At 40.6% G+C, this 19,162-nt stretch overlaps 1 protein-coding gene across 10 annotated transcripts in view; it reads right to left on the bottom strand.

Moving 5' to 3' along the window:
- Positions 1-943: 943 nt before the first annotated feature.
- Positions 944-19,162, bottom strand: part of setd5 (SET domain containing 5) — a 180,809-nt gene continuing 162,590 nt past the window's right edge. For 9 of the 10 annotated variants that reach the window (XM_068051990.1, XM_068051989.1, XM_068051997.1 and 6 more), the window contains 4 exons: positions 16,248-16,591; positions 11,486-11,661; positions 6,247-6,356; positions 944-3,728 (listed from right to left, as the gene is read on the bottom strand). In XM_068051990.1, coding sequence (XP_067908091.1) covers positions 3,084-3,728; positions 6,247-6,356; positions 11,486-11,661; positions 16,248-16,591 — 1,275 coding nt within the window. In that variant the 3' untranslated portion in view covers positions 944-3,083. The remainder of the gene's footprint in view (positions 3,729-6,246; positions 6,357-11,485; positions 11,662-16,247; positions 16,592-19,162) is intronic. The other variant, XM_068051998.1, reaches the window with a different exon arrangement.

Raw genomic sequence — 19,162 nt, 5'->3', positions numbered from 1 at the left:
TCCTTCAATGAAAAAGGTTTCCTCTCTGAAAATCTGTAACATTCTGTCTCCTGAGATGGTCCATTCCACAAGTTAGATCTTTACAGTAGGTTTACCTTTCTTTGACATGAATACTTTGAAAGAAATTCAAAGTTTAAGCACAATGATATTTTTCTTACTAGAAATCCAGCTGAATTTGGCATCATCCCATGGAAACATATACTAACTGGGTATGCTAGTGTGGCTCCCAAGTGCCAGTCAGCTCACAAGCCTATCCAAAACCTTGGTTCCACAGTAATCAATACTTCAAATTGTCTCAATATTGGCATCATTGGAAAGTGCTAGTGGAGAGGTAGTGTAAAATTTAGCTCAGTTGCTGCATTTTCGTGGAGTTCCCCTGGTTATGCTCCTTGCTTACACTTAATTAATTCTTTGACCTATAGTTGGAAGTGCTTCTTGGCTGAAATGGGTATAAAATCTCTCTGCACCTGGAAGAATCACTTGCACATGCTTGTTCATTAATGTCACCTTCTGTTGAAGGCCATCGCAAATCATACGCTTGAAATCAGTTTATGCAACTTGTCAAGGGTATTGGTCACTGGAAACAGCACATGATATTTTACTCAAATTTTACAATTGTGAGTTATCATTGATTGGAGGAAAAAATTGTCAGTTGAAACTGAACTAATCAAGGTATCTTTTAGTGAATCAGAACTGAGATGCAAAAATTGGCATTAGCTATGTGAAACACTTCAAAAATTATTACAGTCCTATTGCTACAACTGTTTTACTACTAAACTAAATGGTCAATAACTTCAAAAGCAACTCATTGCAAGTAGCAGTTTTGGAACACTTTGATAAGTATAAATGCAAGATTAGATTTGTAATTACACTAATTTATAGTGAAGAAAAAGTGAGAAACAGGAAAAATAAACCTTTTCTGCCCGTGTAGTCAGAATTATCACACGAAAGGGAGATTACAATCAAAATGGCAGTGCAATGGCATACATTTCTTAAACAAGGGTCCCTGTTTGTGATTCCGCCCCAAAGCAACATCCTATTTTCACCATCTGAAGATTTAACATATATTCATACTAAAATGAATTTAGCAATGATGAAACAAAATTCACAACATACAAAATATTGGTGACAGTTTGTCCATGGATGTTCACGGTTCATGTAATAAAGGAAACTTTGACTCGTATTCCCTTTAATTTCCTAAACATAAAATTTCAAATATAAACCTTGCCTCTACACTGAGAGGACTTGTGTGAAGGCTGTTTGGCAGTGATCATACAGTTGACCATGTAACATCCCTAACTATTTACATACAAACATTTTTGTCACAAAGACACAGAGCGTCAGACACAAGTTGGATGTAAACAGACTGTTAAGTATGTAAAGCTGCTTGAGGTATGAAGGGCAATGTAAGTACGATTACAGGAAAACACTTCCTCCATGTTTCGTTAAACTTCTGTATTTAAATCATTTCCACCAAGTTGGGTCTGTCTTTGTCCAATCTAAAACACAAATCCAGTCAAAGCATCGCTGAAATTAATAGTTTTTAAAATTAAGCATATAGGTGATCCATGGGTAAGTACTTTTTAAAACAAAACCTCACCCTCTCAAGTTAACTGTAAGAAATATCACTCAATTTGTACAAGCAGCTGATACACATGTACTGCACTATGTTGCACAAATCCAAGTGTGGAGAATGCAACAGACTTAGTGCTAACAATCCAAGAGAAGCCCAGATGTGACACCATGATGTTCACAATGTAACAATGTGATAGGAATAGAGTTTCCCTCAACAATATTCCAAACATAGGGTTTCTAATCTCAGCCATGCCTTCAGCGAGCACAGTAGAATGGGGACATATATTATATATATATATATATATATATATATGTATATTTAAAAAAAATAAAAATATGGAGAATTGTGCAGAAATGAACTGTTTTATTTTTGTACACTCCACAGGAGGGGTTGACTGTACATGTTTAGAAAGCAAGGCTACCGTTTTATTTTTTATTTTTTTTAAATTCTCCTTGATTGTAAATGATGTGCAACTCAGTCAACAGCTACATTCAGGAACAAACTCGCCTCATGCACATCGCACATCGAAAAAAAAAGACTGCACACGGAGACGCCCAATGAGAGATTGAAAGCTGTTGTCAAAAAAAAAAAGAGGAAAAAAGGTGCAGAGAAATTATACACAAAAAAATTATCAATGTGCATAATGCAAAGTCAGGCAACTAAATCCTCTGAGGATAACAAGTAGTTGTGGTATATACAGAGTGTTCTGAATAAAAGAACAGTATTAAACTCCCATTATACAATATGCAGCAAGACTGCATCACTTTTTTAAACTTGTATTTGTCACATGTTACATCTTTCAAAATGGAGACCTCTCCCTTCAGTTGAACAAACACCTGAATTTAAGATTTCAAATAAAAAAAAACTTTTTTGAGAATGTAACAGTCACTGAAATACAACATTTTTTCCACTCCCACGCCTCAACACCAGGGGACTCACAGCATCAGGTGTAAAATAAAAACTCTGCAGCACCGTGGATTAAACTCCGCTGTGTGGGTAAGGTAATAGCTAGCCTAGAATGGTTATATATAAAATTAGATAAATAAAATCTTCTACTCCAGGATATTACAGTATACATGTGAGAAGCTGGCACGTGGATTGGTTGTCTACTTGAACTCTCCCCACGCTATCTCCCCTTCCCCCGTGCCTCTGACGCTACAAATGCTTTCTTTTTGATTAAAAAAAATCGTACTGCACATGACTAGTTTATTTAAAATAAACTGGAGGAAAAAAAGCCTAAACAATATTTATTTGAATTATAAGCTTAAAATGTACCTTACCAATAGGTACACAGTTCTTAACTCTTACTTTTGTTTTTGTACAGGATTTTGTACAGTATAGTTCTAGTAAATGCTGGTTTAGGCCCAACAATCTCCAGAATGTGAGGTCCATACTTTAAAGTTGTTTATGTCACAACAGGTCCATATGCTGGTGGCCTATATAGACACATATAGATGAGTTACGCATCCGGGTGAACATCTCCAACAGTCATGGCTGCGTCCATAGTCTAGTATGTGCTCGATTGTGTTCTTACATTTGCACCTTGGACCTGTGGAGGTTGGTACTGGGCTATCCCAGAATTTCGGTAGTGCTGAGAACTTGATGCCGTAGTAATCTTCGCTCCAGAGTGAAGAGGTTGCCCTGAACTTGCTGAGCTTAAAGTCCATGAACCCGATTGTGATGGCCTTGCAGTCTGAGAAACAGCAGAGTTTATGCTGCTCAGGGTTGGGGTAAGAGCAGAGTCAGTTGTTATGCTTTTGGTGGTGCTTTGTAGTGGGCTAGCAGCTGTAGAAGGAGTATTTCCAGAATTAGTCTTTTGCTGAGTGCTATTCAATGTATGCAAAACACTTCCAGAATGTTGCTGACCACTGTAGTACCCAGAATTCCCTACGTACTGGACCACAGAGGTATCAACAGATGCCGAATGAATTGGGCTTGAGTAGAGAGTGGAGAGAGGAGCTGTTGTGAGGCTGGAATCTAGCTGACTCTGGGCTCCACTCTGCCCCAGGGCGTGGGATGAAGATCTGTAGGTGTGTCCTTGTGTGAGAGCCATGGGAACACTTGAGGAGCTGTGCGTTCTGTAGGGGGACAGGCTTTGTTGTGTAAGTACGTGAGGTTCAGAGGAGTGTCCCTCAGACTGTGCCTGTAGAAGCTGATCAAAATTCATTAATTTAAAATAGTATTTATATATATATTATATGAAACAACACACTCTATTCCATGTATAGTTTAAAAACAAATATTTAGATAGAAAATGCATTAATTTGAATTGTCACGTTAACTGCCCATATCCTTTGTTTACATTTACCTTATCACTGAATAATGGATTCTATATACAATATCTATTCCTAGAATGCATTTGAACAGTTGCTTTAAAGCATCAAAAGTAGAAGAAATAACTTAAAGTATGTCAGCACAGGTACCTCATCATTTGTCAGAACTGGGATAACACAGCAAAGCAGATGAATAGTTCACTCTCAACTGTCTGCCACCTGAACACTTTTCAGGAGAGGGCCAAAATCCATTTCATGGGAACCTACATAGAAGGTATCAATGTGACACCCTGGGCAGGCCTGTCAAGACAGAGTGTCATGACTCCCTCCCACACAAAGTTTTCCTCAACATTCGACAACTCAGCTAAGAATAATGAAACTCATTGCTCTGAGAGAAGCCACAGAACATGAACTGCATTTTCAAATATACACTCATTGCTCGAGACGCTTTGTACGCTAGTTATCAGATGCTTCTTTTTAATCATTTTTAAGTTAAAAATACTCACCCTGGTGGAATAAGAATGGGCTATTAAGAGCACAGATCTTCAAAACTGTAGGCTTACTTTTATGCAGTCTACAGGTTGTTCACCCCAGTAAGAACCCAAAGGCCAAAAAACCATTGGGTCGAAACAGAATAAACATAGTGGTGATTCTTAATGTAATTCACTATCATGGGTAACAAAAATGTCTGAACAACAACACTGGGGCTGAAATTACCCTGTGTGGGCTCAGAAACACCTAAAGATCTCAGGGAAAAAATTTACATAGCTACATTTTTTTTTACTTTCAGTGAAAGACAAAAGTGTGATATTTAAGGGAGAAAATTTTCCCATTTCAGAACTGGCATTGAAGAAACATTTGGTCTAAAACTTCAAGACCATGACTGGTAAATGAATGACTTTTTCTATATTTGATATTTGTGTAAAGTTAAGTAAGCAGAGTTTAACTCTTGCAAGAATTTGGTGCTAATGGGAGTTCTGGCGAATACCATCCAGAGTCTTAGTTAGGTACAGAGGGGTGACACTGCAAAAAAATGACTGGGATGTGTGTGGAGTGCATTATGTGGGCTATCATGGATTCTCAGGGTCAGATTTTGTGGTAGTAATTACAGTGAAACCATCAGCCTTCGCCATCATTACTGCACTGAAACTGATAGCAATTTCAGGAATCCACACATTAAATGCAGTTAAATGCGGAAATCCAGAAGTTGCTGTCAGTGATTCTATTCTTCCCGATAGGGTGCACTGTTGAAGGCCCACCACGACTACAATCAAGTATGAATCACCAAATTGATAACAAGTCCTTTTATGCTATTACTCTCACTGTAAAAACCCTTGAAAAAGTTACAATTTGTTGAATGAGGTGTATCTGGGATTTTAAAGGTATACTAAGTTCATAAGTACTGCTGAACAGCCTCACTGTCCCTGAAAAACTAATTTTATCTATGGAATGCCATACTTCTTCATTAAAAAAAGTCACATTTTAAATTTTTAAAAAAAGTTTATGAGATTTCAGCTTCTACCATAAACCCATGTGTATGTCCCAATCATTTATCTCACTGTTAAATTTTAATTAAAAGTTAAAGAAATTCAGTGCATTTTACTTCCAAGTTTGCAGTCTGTGAGAATACTTAAATGTGAATGGCTGGTTACCCGACTTGATGCCATCACCATTGCTGCATGCCTGGAGATCCCTTTGTCTTGGCGTCAGATTAAAACTGACGTCAGGAAAGGTGAGGTCCGTGCCTCTGGGAGCGCTAGATCTTTGTGGGCAGCTTTCTTTGGGGTCAGCAGCAAACACCATCGCTTCACTGCTGGCTATGAAATCCAGGCCTCAGTGAATCTAAGGAAGGACATTTGCAAGTGTTGGGAAATTGAGTCTGCAGCAGAGAATCTATACTTGGGGAGCAACTGACCACACTCCACAGCATGAAACAAGAGGTATCTAAGGATCATGATCTCCTGAATGTGATCATCCAAGAATAGTATAGAAAGAGAAGTGGCTACTGCAGCGAGAGATGCAAGTTACACGTGCAGGGAAGCCCTAAGTTACTGGAACAGTACAGTAACAAGAAGGCTTGTTACTTATATATATGAGCAATGCTGTGGAGCAGGGGACCACTGGAACACAAGAGACAGAAGGACCACAAAAATAGAAGAGTGATAATAATGGGAAAGTCAGTAAGGACAACAACAGTCCTTTTACACACTAGAGTGAAAAACAACGTAAGTATTTGAAGCAGAGGATACAGGGGTATGGAAAAGGAGCAGGGCAATGGGATTAACAACGAGTCAGCACAGACACGATGAGATGAATAGCCTCCTTCTGTTCCGTAAACTATTTTGGTTCAATGACACAATTTGGTAGAATTGGCTTCATGTTGAAACACTGCTTTACCTGATGGTTATATCTAGAAGGACTGTGACCATATCTCTGGGGACTATGAATAGGAGAAATCTTGGTGCGTGCTGGGCCATGTGTCTCTGGTCCATCACCATTTGTGGAATCTGAAAAGGCAACATTAACAGAAATGTTACTGGTTGTGAAAAGACAAGGGCTATCAATTCTACTATAATAAAAACTGAAAGTGCTGGGTATACACAGTAGGTCTGGCAGCATCTGTGGAGAGAGAAACAGAGTTAACGTTTCAGGTCTGTGACCTTTCATCAGAACTGGCAAAATTAAGAAATGTAGTAGGCTTTAAGCAAGTGTAAGGGGGCGGGGGGGGGGGGGCGGGGGGCGGAAGAAGAACAAAAGGGAAAGACTGTGGAAGGGCAGGGGGCAGGAGAGATTAAATGACAAAGATGACATGGAACAAAAGTCAAAGGGAGTAGTAATAGCTGTAGTAAAAGACAAAACATTTGTCTGGAGAGAGTGTTAATGGCAGAATAATGAACAGCTCTGTCCGAAAGCAAAAGCATGAAAAACAAGTTTGAGACAGGCACATGGTAAAAAAAAACAAAATGGCAGTCATGGTCTGACTTTGTTAAGCTCAATGTTGAGTCTGGAGTGCCTAATCGGAAGATGAGGTGCTGTTCCTCGAGCTTATGTTAAGCTTCACTGGAACACTGCAGCAGGCCAGGGACAGAAATATGGGCCTTCTGTTTTTATTTCAGATTTCCAGTATCTGCAGTATTTTGATTCTATCAATTCTGCTGTTTGTCTCAACAGAGAATATGCAAGTTAACCACAAACTGCTACCAAAGCTTAACGGCTCAAATGAAATGCTCATTCCATACTTTCTTATGCAGTGTTTTGGGCACTGTGACAATAGTGATCTCTATTGCAGTTGATGTCTGTGAGCAGGGGGGGGGGGGGGCATCACCTTCAGACTTGCACGTGAAGCTCATGGCTTCTGAAAACTTTAGAGTCATAGAGTTGTACAGCATAGAAACAGGCTCTTCGGCCCACTGCATCCATGCCGACCATAATGCCTATCTATACTAATCTCACCTGCCTGCATTAATTCCATATCCCTCTGTGCCTTGCTCATTCAAGTACCTGTCCAGATGCCTCTTAAATGTTGCTACTGTTCCTGCCTCCACCACCTCCTCTGGCAGCTCATTCCAGATACCCACTATTCTTTGTGTGAAAAATTTACCCCTTTGATCCCCTTTAAACCTCCTCCCGCTCACCTTAAATCTATGCCCTCGAGTTTTAGTCACCCCTACCATGGGAAACAGACTCTGGCTATCTACCCTATCTATGCCTCTCATCATTTTATATACCTCTATCATGTCCCCTCTCAGCCTCCTTCGCTCCAGGGAAAACAGACCCAGCCTATCCAATCTCTCTTTATAACTCAAGTCCTCCAAAACAGGCAACATCCTTGTGAATCTTTTCTGTACCCTCTCTAGCTTAATCACATCTTTCCTGTAGTGCGGCAACCAGAACTGCACACAGTACTCCAAATGCGGCCTAACCAACGTTATGTACAACTGTAACATGACGTCCCAACTCTTGTACTCAATGCCTCGGCCGATGAAGGCAAGCATGCCATACGCCTTCTTCACCACCCTGTCTACCTGTGTTGCCACTTTTAGGGAACTATGTACTTGCACCCCAAGGTCTCTCTGCTCAACAACACTCCCCAGGGCCCTGCCATTTACTGTATATGTCCTGCCCCGGTTTAACTTCCCAAAATGCATCACTTCACACTTGTCTGCATTAAATTCCATTTGCCAATCCCTTGCCCACTTTCCCAGTTGATCTATATCCTGTTGTAACCTAAGATAACCTTCTTCACTGTCCACTATACCACCAATTTTGGTGTCATCTGCAAACTTACTAATCATGCCCCCTATATTCACATCCACGTCATTAATATATATGACAAACAGCAGAGGGCCCAGCACCAATCCCTGCGGCACACCACTGGCCATCGGCCTGCAATCTGAAAAACAACCCTCCACTACCACCCTCTGCCTCCTATCACCAAGCCAATTTTGTATCCAATTTGCTAGCTCACCCTGGATCCCATGTGTTCGAACCTTCTGGACCAGCTTACCATGCGGGACCTTGTCAAAGGTCCATGTAGACAATGTCCATCACCCTTCCCTCGTCAATCCTCTTGGTCACCTCCTCAAAAAACTCAATCAAATTAATGAGACATGATTTCCCACACACAAAGCCATGCTGACTATCCCTAATCAGACCATGCCTTTCCAGATGCATATAAATCCTGTCTCTTAGAATCCCTTCCAATAACTTTCCCACCACTGATGTAAGGCTCACTGGCCTGTAGTTCCCTGGCTTATCTCTGCTGCCCTTCTTAAATAAAGGCACAACATTAACTATCCTCCAGTCTTCCGGTACCTCACCCGTGGCTAACAATGATACAAAAATCTCTGCCAGGGCCCCAGCAATCTCCTCCCTTGCTTCCCATAGCATCCTAGGATACACCTGGTCAGGCCCTGGGGATTTATCCACCTTAATGTGCTTCAAAACCTCCAACACATCCTCCTTTGTAATGTTGATATGCTCCAGGATATTGCTGTTCCCTCCCTTGAACCCACTAGATTCTATGACCTTCTCCACAATAAATACAAAGGCGAAGTTTTCATTTAAGACCTCGCCCATTTCCCGTGGCTCCACACATAGATTACCAAATTTGTGATGCCAACTGTTGGCCTGTAAAGACACACACAACAAAATCCAACACTGAAACAATTGATACAATACTTAATATTCACCTGTTCTTTGCATCATTTCTCCACCACCACATTTGCTATCCAACTTACCTAGCACAAAGGAAGATGGTTGTGGTTGTTGGAGGTCAATCATTTCAGCCCCAGGACATTACTGCAGGAGTTCCTCAGGGCAGTGTCCTAGGCCCAATCATCTTTAGCTGTTTCATCAATGAATTTCCCTCCATCATAAGGTCGGGGGTGAGGATGTTTACTGATAATTTTACAGTGTTCAGTTCCATTTGCAACTGCTCAGGAAATGAAGCAGTCCATGCCCACATGCAGCAAGACATGGACAACATTCAGGCTTGGGCTGATAAGTGGCAAGAAACATTCATGCCACACAAGTGCCAGGCAATGACCTTCTCCAACAAGATAGAATCTAATCACCTACTCTTGGACCTTTAACAGCATTACTATTGCTGAGTTCCCCACCATCAACATCCGGGGAGGAGGGGTTACCATTGACTAGAAACTCAACTGGACGAACCAATAAGTACTGTGCCTACAACAGCAGGTCAGAGGCTGGAAATTCTGCAGTGAGTAACTCAGCTCCTCATTCTCCAAAATCTGTCCACCATCTACAAGGTAAAGTCAAGAGGATGATGGAATATTCCCCACCTGCCTGGATGAATGTAGCTCCAACACCACTCAGAAAGCGTGACACTATCCAAGACAAAGTACTCCGCTTGATTGGCACCTCATCCACCACCTTAAACATTCACTCCCTCCACCGTTGACACACAGTGGCAGCAATGTAAGGGGCAGGCCATTTAGGACTGAGATGAGGAAGAATTTCTTCACTCAGAGGATGGTGAATCTTTGGAATTCTCTGCCCCAGAGGGCTGTGGAGGCTCAGCCATAGAGTACGTTCAAGACTGAGATTGACAGATTTCTACATATTAAAAACATCAAGGGTTACAGGGATAGTGCAGGAAAATGGTTTTGAAGTAGATGATCAGCCATGAACTCACTGAATGGTGTAGTGGGCTTGAAGGGCTGAATGGCCTAGTCCTGCTCCTATTTCTTGTGTTATACAAGGCGCTCTGCAGCAACTTGCCAAGGCTCCTTCGACAGCACCTCCCAAACCTGCGACCTCTACCACCTAGAAGGACAAGGGCAGCCGATGCATGGGAACACCACCTCAAGTTCCCCTCCAAGCCACACATCATCCTGACTTACAACTATATGGCTACTCTTTCACTGTCGCTGGGTCAAGATCCTGGAGCTCCCCTCCTAACAGTACTGTTGGTGCAACTACACCACATGGACTGCAGCAGTTTAAGACAGTGGCTCACCACCACCTTCCCAAGAGCAATAAGGGATGGGCAGTAATTGCTGGTGTTGCCAGCGGCGCCCATATCCCATGAATGAACAAAAAAAACACAGACTGTGGCGGTTCAAGTGAAGGCTCACAACCATAATGCTAGTCTTGCTAGCGACGCCCACATCCCAAGGGCAGATTAAAAAAATTAGAATACAAATTAGATTTGCATAATAGGTCAGCCTTAAGGCAGTTATACTTTTATAGATTTCATAGACAAGGATGGTAGCTTGAGAAGCACAGGAGACAGGATCAATTATTTGCAATTACAAAGATTAGACAAGTCCACAAAAGAGACCTTAATTTCAATTTGTAACTATGCGGCCATCCAGAATAAGCAGGGCTTTGGAGGTCAGCATTACTTTTAGATCCTCCTCTCACCAATAAAGAGGTACTAAGATTTGCTAAGAAATGGGTTAAAAACCCCTAGGTAATTAAGTACTGCATCCAACTCAAATCAGACTGTCTCTTTCATGGATCATCAATAGGTTAGAAACTCCAGGAACCATGTTGCTTATGGTCTCCTTAACAAGAGCACATATTTAATACTTCCTTTCCAAGAAAGAAACCAAATAAAACACTTCCTTCATGAGCAATGACAGTTCTGTTATATAATCAAAAACAGCAGCAAATACTCTGCCCTTTCACCACCTGGACTTGAGTTAATATCAAAAATTCAGTGATGGCAGACGAACATTTGGGATAATATGAACCAAGTTCCCAGCATTCATAAATCACAGCACAAAATTGAACAACATTTGGCACAAATATACAATTCGGGAAACCAGAAGGATAGGTGATGTGGTAAATTTCACACTGACCTTTTAAGAGGACTTTTTGCTGAATACACTGACGCAGCAAGACCTGTACTCAGCATCCAACCTATGCTAACAATCTGGGAGGAGTTGATGTTGGCACTGGATGCCAAAGATACAGATTATTTGTACATATTTTTGTAAAAAAATTACAGCTATAATTTAGCAGTGGAAAAATGCTCAAAGCCACACTTATAAGGTATAGCCCCACGCACTTGAACAGTGGAGTGGAACAAGTTTTGACATTCATCAAGCAAAATAAATTTTGGAATTTCAGTATATAAAGTCTAAATCAATTAATAATTTCACACCTGCATCCTTCTCCCTGCCCGAGTCCACGGCACCAGTTTCTATTCTCCGTAGAACACGGTCCAATGTACTTCTCTCATCTCCTGTACGCTTCATACTTCCAATTTCCACCCTCCTCAGAACACGTTCCAACATGCCTGGATTCTCTCGCAATCGCTCAACCGATGTAGGAACCATCCTGAAACATAAAAAAAATGCTTCTTTTCTAGATAACTTTCTTTGTTTCCCTATCCCTTCCTTGGAGAGCTAACCCTGTGTCAACCAGGTCCCTTTCCTCTGCCAATTGTGTTTTTGCATGTTGTAGTGACTTTCCCCGCATGCTTTGAAGGGGTGACTTGATCAAAGAGGATGAAGAATGCCTTACTTTCAAAATTTTACTGAACAGACAATGCTAATCTGCTTAACCAAATCAACCCCATTAGAGATCAACTATATACTTTTTTAAATCACTATGAAGTATGATATTCTACAAATGAACCATCTGGGTAACTAATACTTGGAAATATAAATGATTCTTCTTTTCACAGCATACATTTAATATTATAAGATATTTTAGGAGCATAGGAAGAGCAGTAGGCCATTTAGCCCCTCAAGTCTAATGCTTCCGAAAAGGTGTGTTTATTTAATACCCTCTGGGGTAGAGAATTCCAAAGGTTCACCACCCTGAGTGAAGAAATTCCTCCTCATCTCAGTCTTAAATGGCCTGCCCCTTATTCTGAGACTATGTCCCCTGGTTCTAGACTCACCAGCCAGGGGAAACATCCCACCTACATCCACCCAGTCACGCCCTGTAAGAATTTTTAAAGTTTCAATGAGATCACCTCTCATTCTTTAAAACTCGAGAGAATACAGTTTCCTCAATCTCTCCTCATATGACAATCTCATGCAGGAATCAGTATGGTGAACCACCGTTGCATTCCCTCTATGGCAAATATATCCTTCTTTAGATGAGGACACCAAAACTGTACACAATACTCCAGATGCAGTCTCACCAAGGCTCTATACAATAGCAGCAAGACTTCTTTACTCCTGTACTCAAAACTCCTTGTAATGAAGGCCAACATACCATTTGCTTTCCTAATTGATTGCTGCACTTGTATGCTAGCTTTTAGTGAGTCATGAATAAGGATCCTTTGGACATCAACACTTCCCAACCTTTCACCATTTAAGAAATACTCTGTCTTTCAGTTTTTTCTACCAAAGTGGATAACTTCATGCTTATTCACATTATATCCATCTGCCATGTTCAAATAGCCCATCCAAGTCCCCTTGAAGCCTCCTTACAACTTATATTTCCACCTAGTTTTGTGTCATCAGCAAATTTGGAAATATTACCTTTGGTCCCCACATCCAAATCATTTATACAGATTGTGAATAGCTGTGGCCCCAGCACCGATCCTTGCAGTACCCCTCTAGTAACAGCCTGCCATCCTGAGAATTACCCGTTTATTCCTACTCTGTTTTCTGTCTGTTAACCAATTCTCAATCCATACCAGTATATTACCCCCAATTCCATATGCTCTAATTTTGTTTACTAACCTCCTGTGTGGGACCTTATCAAAAGCCTTCTGAAAATCCAAATACACCACATCCACTGGTTTTCCTTTATCTATGTTACAAGTAACATCCTCAAAAAACTCTGAAAGGGTTGTCAAGCATGATTTCCCTCTCAAAAATCCATGTTGACTCTGCCCAATCATATCAGTATTTAAGTGTCTTGTTATCATATCCTGTGTAATAGATTCTAATATTTTCCCTATTACTGACATCAAACTAACAGGTCTGCAGTTCCCCGTTTTCTCTCTCCCTCCTTTCTTAAATAGTGGGGTTACAGTTGCTACTTTCCAGTCTGCAGGAACCTTTCCAGAAACTATAGAGTTTTGAAAGATAACCACCAATGCATCCACTATCTCTATAGCCACCTCCTTCAATACTCTGGAATGTAGCTCGTCTCGTCCAGGGGGCTTATCAACCTTCAATCCAGCTAATTTCTTTGAGTACTACCTCTTTATTAATACTAATTTCTTTCGGTTCCTCATTTTCACAAGCCCTTGGGTTCCCTAGTATTTCTGAGAGATTTTCTGTACCTTCCTCCATGAAGACCGACACAAAGTAATTGTTTAGTTTCTCTGCCATTTCCATATTCTCCATTATAAATTCATCTGTCTCCGCCTGTAATGGACCCACATTTGTTCTGGCTAATCATTTCCTTTTCACATACCTAAAGAAGCTTTTATAGTCCGCCTTTATGTTTTTCGCTAGATTGCATTTATATTCTCTTTTCCCTTTTTTATCAGTTTCTTGGTCATCCTTTGCTAGATTCTCAATTGCTCCCAATCCTCGGGCTTACCACTTTTACTTGCAACCTTATAAGCCACTTCCTTTGATATAATATAATCTTTAACTTCTTTTACTAGCTATGGTTGATTCATCTTTCCTGTTGGGTTTTTGTATCTTAGAGGAATGTATATTTGTTGTAAACCATGTAATACTTCTTTAAATACTAGCCATTGCCTGTCTACTGTCAAATCTTTTAATGTATTTTTCCAATCCACCATAGCCAACTTGCCCCTCATACCTTCATAGTTTCCTTTGTTCCAATTTAAGACCCTGGTTATACAATGAACTGTATCACTTTCAAATTTAATATAAAATTCTATCACATTATGGTCACTATTTTGTAAAGACGCCTTTACAGCAAGGTTATTAATTATCCCTTTCACGTTACATAATACTAAACCTAAAATAGCCCGATCCCTAGCAGGTTCATCAGCGTCCTGCTCCAGAAACCCATCTCATACACGCTCCAGGAATTCATCCTCCAAGGCATTAGTGCTGATTTGTCTATATGTAAATTGAAGTTGCCCATTATTACTGTATTACCCATATTACATGCAGCTCTAATTTGCTAATTTATACCATGCTTAACATTACCACTACAATTTGCTGGCCTATAAATAACTCCCACCAATGTTTGCTGCCCTTGCTGTTTCTTAGCTCCACCCAAATTGATTCTACATCTTGATCCTTTGATCTAAGATCCTCTCTCACTAATGTACTGATCTCTTCCCTATTAACAGCGCTACCCCACCTCCTTTTCCTTTTTGCCTATCCTTCCTAAATGATAAATATCCTCGAATATTCAGTTCCAAGTCTGGTTACCCTGTAACCACGTCTCTGTACTGGCAATTAAATCATACCCATTTATCTCCATTTGTGCTTTCAAATCATCTACCTTGTTGCGAATGCAGGGTGCAGATAGAGTGACCTTAACTTTGTCTTTTTAACATTATTATGTATTCTGATCCCATTTGGTGCTTGCCTTCGCTTCGTCTGTCTTCGAATTTCGCTTACTACTTTTCTACTTGCTGTTACCAGTTTTGCTTCCCTCCAATCTTCCCTCCCTGCCCAGTTTTGCCCATTCACTTAATCTATTAATATCTCTTTGTAATATTATGCTTCCATCTGCACTGCTTATAATGCCAACTATCTTTGTGTCATTGGCAAACTTGGATATGTGGCTTTCTATCCCACCATCTAAGTCATTAATAAATATGGCGAATAGTTGAGGCCCCAACACAGATCCTCGTGGGTCACCACCAGTAACATCCTGCCAATTAGAGTACCTACCTATTATCCTTGCTCTCTGTCTCTTGCTGCTCAGTTAATTTCTTAACCACATCAACGGTTTGCCTTCAATTCCATGAGCTTCAATTTTGAGGGACTTTCTCAAATGCCTTCTGGAAGTTCATATAAATAACACCCATAGACATTCTCCTGCCCCCTATTTTAGTCACCTCTTCAAAAAATTAAAGCGTGTTTGTCAGTCATGACCAATGCTTACAAATCCAAAATTAACCAGAATTAAAACATGAGTTCAGACACACCTTTGATACCTTTCCAATTTTGCTGGCACAAACTAATTTCACACTCTCCCCCAGGTGCTGGCCATCATGAAAACCAATCTGACTGAATTGGAAATGGCATACTTAAGAAACAATTAGATAAAAATTATGGGTAATGACTTCACCCCATACTCTGTTTCAGCACAAGCAGCAGACTTCCCTAACCTCCTGCCTTGCAGACAGGTGATGATTATTTGAGCAGAGTCCAAACATTTTATGGTGTGCTATTTAGCACAGACCAGAAGGTTCCAGTTTGGATCTCTGATTTGTGCTGAGTTACTTTATCTAAAGCTAAACAGAAGTTGGGAAATCTATAAGTGGTCTCACTTTCCTTTGGTTAAGGAAGGGAAAATTGAACCATGCTGACTCAATGCTTTCAGGAGAGGATGGGAGATAAATGTAGTCAGAAAAACAATTCAGCAAACAAATAGTCGTTTGGTAGTACAGAACTTGAGTATTGCTGAAAATTGAGACATTATGTCAAAGCTTTTCGTCTTGCACTCATCAGGACAATCTCCAAGAATACCAATGTGAGGGAAAACAACAAATTTCTCCAGTATAAATTTGTTTTTTTCCCCCTTACATTGGTATTCTTTCAGATTGTCCTGATGAGTGCAAGATGAAAAGCTTCGATATAATGTCTCTATTTTCAACAAAATTCAGTAAACCTTAAAAACAAATGTCCTCAGTTTCCACTCATATGGCTCATGAAATATAGAAAATGATCACATGGAAATTATACCATCACAAGCTACAGATTAACATTCATTTGGACCTTACTTAAGCAAGTTTAAAATTCAAGCACTATATCTTCCTTCTGACAGTAATAATGTTGGTTTCAGTTAACTGGTGTACTCACCACCTCGTGCTCATGCTGTCTCGGTTTTTGTTGGTGGCTGCTGCAGACAGAGTTGCATTCTTGCTACTACCAGGATCCGTTGGACTGACCTCTTCAATCTGAGGCATTGAGGGGTGCACTGGTGATGAAAAACCACTTGGGGGTGATGATGATCTGTGGGATGACCGAGTCATGGCAGTGGAGTCACCATTGGTTGTTGTTTGTGCAGAAGAGCCATCGCTACCTCGCCTGGTTGGAGTGCCCATGGTGTTAGGCGTTTTGGAAGGATCTGAACTTAGGCTGTCTGATTTGGAGCTACTTTCCCTCGCCTCCTGCTGTCGCTTTCGATATTCCAGCAAGGACACCTTGAAAACAAACACAAGATGAGACCCAAGAATCCTTTCTTCTACTTCCACAATATTTCCATGGTCAGTAGCTCTCATCTTTGAGTCAGAAGTTTATGCAAGGGGTGGTGAGAGGTTCAAGCCCCGTTCCAGGAATTGAACACATGATCAAAGCTGACAGTCCAGTGCAGTGCTAAGGTACTGCTGCATTGTCAGAGATGCCATCCATTGAGATTTTAAATCAAGGTCCCAACTGTCCATGCTGATGCTTTGGGTGGATGTTGAAGATTCAATGGAACTATTCAGAGGTGTTTTTCCCAACATTCCTCCTTCAGTCACTACCATCAGTAACAGATAGGCTGGTTATTCATCACATTGCTGTTTTCAAGATCTTGCCCCATTTGCTGACATAATTACAGTACTTCAAAGTAATCCCTGTATGTAAAATGCTTTGAGACAATACCAAGGCACACTATTATAAGCACAAAGCAATTTTTCTTCAATTAGGTATTTTTTGCATGCTACAAAAGCCACTGCAGCCATAAAAACAAATCATCTGTCACATCCTGAGATGAACAGGGTAAGGCACAGGCTCAAGTTTCTACTTGGCAAAAGAATAATTTACTGCTTTTAGTGATTGTGATCTGGGAAGGCGAAGTACCTTCCCCACAGAGAAGGGGAAATCAAGGGCAGTCACCTTAGACTGCTCTTGTGCATCAGCTAGTATATGGTCTTATAGCAGCACTGGCAATGGCCTAGGGAGCAGACTGCCACAAGAACATAAAAAAGCCAGGGGCAATAAAAGGTTAATTAGTCCATTAAGCTCCTCTCTCTAATATACTGACTTCCCCTTAACTTCATCCAGCTATATTCTGAACAACCTCAATATTTTTGAAATAAAAACCGAAAGTGCTGGAAATACGCAGCTGGCCTGGCAGCATCTGTGGAGAAACAGTTAATGCTTCAGGTCTGTGATGCTGCCTAACCTGCTGAGTATTTCTAGCATTTCAGTTTTTATTTCAGATTTCCAGCATCCACAGTATTTTGCTTTTGTCTCAATTTTTTTTGCCTCTTTTATTTTGCCTGGGAGATTACAGAATCACAGAATTTATAGCATAAATGGGGGCAATTTGTCCCATTGTTCCCATGCTGCTGGTAGTTCTTCAAATGATCTGAATCAATAGGTTCTTCCTACATCTTTTTAAAATGCATTTCTCATGAATTTCCAATCATCTCCTCAGTCCTATTTTCCTCACTTTGAAATATATTACAAATGTGCCTTAGCTGTATCATTTAATGTTTATTTAATGAATTTTAAAGAGGTTCTACCACTCTCTCCCACCACCTTCCTGCTGGACTGCAAAACTCAAACTCCTCTAATCTTTCTTTTTAGTACATCCCTTTTAAATTTGGGACATATTTTGTTGCTCTTCTCTATATCCTTTCCAATGTATGTGCATCTCTTGTCTGCTCGGCCAACTATAACTGTAAAAGGCCCAGCAGATAAGTCTGTCAGTTACAAGCATATCAAGATTTATTTTTTTTTTAAATTTATAAGTAGAATTCTGGTTATTTCCAAGGAGCAATTCAAAGCACTCTTTGGGTAGGAAGGAGTTCCATACATCATGTAGCCTTACAATTTCCTCTCCTCGAAAGAGCCAAAATCAGCACAAACAACATATTCATCTCGGAAGGCCGGGGAAGGGTTCAGTTCCAGGATCATTCCACATTCTTCTCTGCTGCTTTACTGGGTACATTCAGAACAGTATCTCAGCCACTGGAATGGCAAGCAGTTCCTGATAGATGAATGGGTAACTGTAACAACTTCATCATGTTTTTAAGAGCCACCGCATTTACCAGCAATAGCACATTCCTGCACTAAATACTCAATGCTGTACAAATACTAAGTGAATTCCTCCTTCCTGGGAAAGTGCACAACACTGCCACAGAATCATTAATTACTTTTCATACTCTCCTTTACAGTGCTATCATGATTTATTGTTTATTCTTGCATCACATCGCATGCCCTGTCCTTCAGCCTCCAATGAAGGTCAAAGCTATAAATGTATGGAGATATTATAAAGGGGAGATATTGGGCCAAATCTTGCAGGAGCAGGACACCTTGTGACATACAACAACAAACAGCATTTAAATAGTGTCTTTAACATGGTACAGAAGCATTATCAAACAAAATTTGGCACCGAGCCACATAAAGTGATATTAGGACAGGTGACCAAAAGTTTAGTCAAAGAGATAGGTTTTAAGGAGTAATGAGAGGTAGAGAGACAGAGAGGCTTATGGAGGAAATTCCAGAGCTTAGGGCCTAGGCAGCTGATGGCCACCAATGGTGCAGTGGTTAAAAATTGGTGATGTGTAAGGGGCCAGGATTGGAAAAGCACAGAGATCTCGGAGGGTTGTATGACTCGAAGAAGTTACAGAGTTAGGGAGGAACGAGGACATGGAGAGATTTGTAAACAAGGATGATAATTTTTAAATCAAGGCATTGCTGGACTGGGAGCAAATGCAAGCACAGGGTTTCAGCAGCAGATGAGCTGAAGCAGGGATGGAGGCAGACAATGTTATGGAGGTGGA

This window comes from Heterodontus francisci, chromosome 19 (genome assembly GCF_036365525.1).
Source record: "Heterodontus francisci isolate sHetFra1 chromosome 19, sHetFra1.hap1, whole genome shotgun sequence".
In the NCBI taxonomy this organism is placed as follows: Eukaryota; Metazoa; Chordata; class Chondrichthyes; order Heterodontiformes; family Heterodontidae; genus Heterodontus; species Heterodontus francisci.
The sequence above is the reverse complement of the archived record's forward strand: the minus strand, read 5'-3'. Positions and strand labels throughout refer to the sequence as shown.